The 3,295-nt window shown below is 38.7% G+C and overlaps 2 protein-coding genes across 2 annotated transcripts; one reads left to right on the top strand and one right to left on the bottom strand.

Moving 5' to 3' along the window:
- The first annotated feature begins 284 nt into the window (after positions 1-284).
- Positions 285-755, top strand: LOC104219006 (stigma-specific STIG1-like protein 2). The gene has a single exon (XM_009769632.2). The coding sequence runs from the start codon at positions 285-287 to the stop codon at positions 753-755; it is 471 nt and encodes a 156-aa protein (XP_009767934.1).
- Positions 756-1,330: 575 nt separating this feature from the next.
- Positions 1,331-2,278, bottom strand: LOC138871378 (uncharacterized mitochondrial protein AtMg00810-like). The gene is made up of 2 exons (XM_070149250.1): positions 1,580-2,278; positions 1,331-1,498 (listed from the first exon to the last, which is right to left on the bottom strand). The coding sequence occupies exons 1-2, from the start codon at positions 2,276-2,278 to the stop codon at positions 1,331-1,333; spliced, it is 867 nt and encodes a 288-aa protein (XP_070005351.1).
- Positions 2,279-3,295: the final 1,017 nt, after the last annotated feature.

Below are 3,295 nucleotides of genomic sequence, written 5' to 3'. Positions count from 1 at the left end.
TTAATTCATTTTTTTCATGAGTCAATCTGTTACGCTCTTGCTTCTTCATCACACTCCACCATCTCTTTCAAAAGTCAACTTCCCCATTCTTCCACCCTATAAGGTATATAAACACCTCTATCTCTCCCAATCTTATATCCTTCACAAAACAAAATAATCTCTATTCCTCCTTCTCCTCCTTCGAGTCGAGAACGAAAACGAAGATTTCACATACCATTATCATCGATTCTTTAAACCAAGATTTCGAGTAGCATTATTATCGATCATTTTCACGTTTGAAAAAGATGAAGTTTCTCAAATTAATGGTTGTTATTGCCATTTCAATGGCTCTCACTATCTCTTTGCTCACCATGCAAAGTATGGACAAATCGATCAACCCCAAAAATTCAGGATTTTATGAGGATGGGAAACGACTTTCAGCAACTCCTGTGGAAGTACCTCAATTGAAGAGGAGAACAAGTCGTTTTCTTGCTGAGAAAGAAAGGAACCCTAGGGCAGCCGATCACTGCCATAAAGATAATGAAATCTGCAACGTGCTGGAAGGGCGAAACTCGACGTGCTGCAACAAGAAGTGCATAAATTTAGGTTATGATGATCATCACTGTGGTGCGTGCAAGAGAAAATGCCGTTTCACAGAGACTTGTTGCAGAGGGGAATGCGTGAATTTGTCTTTTGACAAAAGGCATTGTGGATACTGCAATAGTAGGTGCATGCCCGGTGGATATTGTTTCTATGGCATGTGTGATTATGCTTAAGAAAGATGAATATGGTTTGTCAATTTATATAAATTCATTTTACCAATAAAAAACCACATTTAATTTTGTGGTTTAATTTACTTCTAAGATAGACGGGATTTATACTTATATGATATATCCTCGAGCATTTATCCAGTGTATACTGTAACACTTTTATACATGTTCTTCACTATGAGTGTATATTGATAAGTATTTTTGTTAATGTATTGGATGTGGTACTGTTTATAAAGACTTTCACAGGTGCAAATTAGTTGCGTGCTTGAGTTTTAACGCTTTATAATCAGGCTGCTAAAATAATATTCTTACTAATAATGTATAATGTAAAAACTTTAACGACAATTGGAAGTGCTAAGTGTTAGATCTCAGAGAATGCTTGAGATGAACAACCCTAGTAATGGAAGAAGCATGAACAGAGAGAACGAGTTGAAGAAGAAGAGAATGAGAGAAATATCTTCTGTATATCTTCAATGTAATAGTACAACAACTCTCTAACAGACTAGTGGTCCCTACTCTATTCCTAATAATTGAATACAATATATGTACACTAACTAACTAACTACTTCCCTCACTCTTTATTATGTTACTCCTTCTGTTTCTACAATCCCCCTCAAGCTAGGTGGTATGAAAATATTAAGTAAACCTAGCTTGGACACTAAGTACTCATGTTGAGCTCTAGGCAGTCCTTTAGTTAGCACATCTGCCAACTGTTCTTTGGTTCCCACATACTCTGTCTTGATTAGCCCCTGCTAAATTTTTAGTCTTATGAAATGACAATCAATCTCTATATGTTTGGTCATTTCATGAAAGACAGGGTTGGCAATTACTTGTATGGCTGCTTTACTGTCAATGAAGATAGTAGCTGGTAATTCAAACACCACTCCAATGTCCTTGAGTAATCCAAATATCCACACTAGTTCAACCACTGTTGTTGCAATACTTCTGTACTCTGATTCTGCAGAGTTTCTAGAAATCGTGCTTTGCTTCTTTGACTTCCATGATATAAGTAAATTCCCATACTTTATGAAAAACCCAGACACAGACTTACTAGTCAAGGGGCATGCTGCCCAATCAGCATCACAGAAAGCTGAGATTACACTTTTCTTTTGACTAGACAGAAGCACACCTTGCCCAGGGTGATTCTTAACATACTTGACCACCCTGAGTGCTACCTCCATATAAGATTTCTTAGGCTTTTGCATAAACTGGCTGAGAGTTTGAACACTAAATGCAATGTCTGGTCTTGTTACTGTCAGATATAGGAGTTTGCCTAGTAGCCTTTGGTAGCTAGTTACATCTGGTAATAGTGCATCATCCAAGGTGTTGATTGTGCTTGTGTGTTCATCACACTCTTGAGTAGTGAGTTTCACATTTACTTCAATAGGTGTAGTAGCAGGTTTTGCAGCACCGAAGCCAAGTTCAGATACAAGTTCTAATGTATACTTTCTTTGATGCATTAGAATACCTTGTAATGATCTAGCAAACTCTATCCCAAGGAAGTATTTCAACTCCCCTAGGTCCTTCATCTTAAAAGTATTCTAAAGTATTGCTTTGGTTTCTTCTACTAGCCTCAAATTAGGTCCTGTAATGGGCATATCATCCACATAGACTAATATAACCACAATGCAGCTCCCAGTCCCTTGTACAAACAAAGAGTGATCATGTTGACTTTGTATGAAGCCAAAACTAATCAGTGCCTTTGATAACTTTGCATTCCATTGTCTGGGTGCTTGTTTGAGACCATACAAGGATTTCAAGAGTCTGCAAGCTGGCCTACTCTCCCCCTGACTCTGAAATCCCTAAGGAAGAGTCATATAGATTTCATCAGGCAAATCTCCCTATAGGAAAGCATTGTACACATCCATTTGATGGATATGCCAATGTTCTGAAGCTGCAACAGAAAGTATGGTTCTAATAGTAACCATCTTAACAACTGGACTGAAGGTTTCTTGATAATCAATACCTTCCTGCTGGCTGAACCCCTTGGCCACCAACCTGGCATTAAACCTTTCAACCTCCCCTATAGCTTTATATTTCACTTTAAATATCTATTTGCAACCAAAAGGAATCTTGCCTGGAGGAAGTGAGACAACTTACCAAGTGTTGTTAGCTTCCAAGGCTGCTATTTCTGATTTCATAGCCTCCACCCACCTTGGGTCTTTAACAGCCTCTTCATAAGAGGAGGGCTCCACAATTGTGGAGAAGGCTGCAATATACGACTGATAAGAAGGGGAAAGACTGTCATAGAGACATAGTTGGCCATGGAATATGGAGTAGGAGAGTTAGAAGGCTGAGTGACAAAATCCTTAAGCCATAGTAGATGATGTTTGGTTTTGAGAGATCTTCTTAGTGTGGGACAGGGCTCAAGAGCAGTAGACAAAGAGCTATGTCTTTCTTCTGATAAAGTAGGTGACAAGTAATCACTAGATGATGAAGTAGAAGAATTGATGTATGGAGAGGGACAGATATCTGTGTACACCTCTTCACAACTAGGAGGTGAAGGAAGTGGCTTGAATATAGGGGGAGAGACATGCAGAGAGTCC

The sequence above is a fragment of the Nicotiana sylvestris genome, chromosome 6 (assembly GCF_000393655.2).
Source record: "Nicotiana sylvestris chromosome 6, ASM39365v2, whole genome shotgun sequence".
In the NCBI taxonomy this organism is placed as follows: domain Eukaryota; kingdom Viridiplantae; phylum Streptophyta; class Magnoliopsida; order Solanales; family Solanaceae; genus Nicotiana; species Nicotiana sylvestris.
The sequence above is the reverse complement of the archived record's forward strand: the minus strand, read 5'-3'. Positions and strand labels throughout refer to the sequence as shown.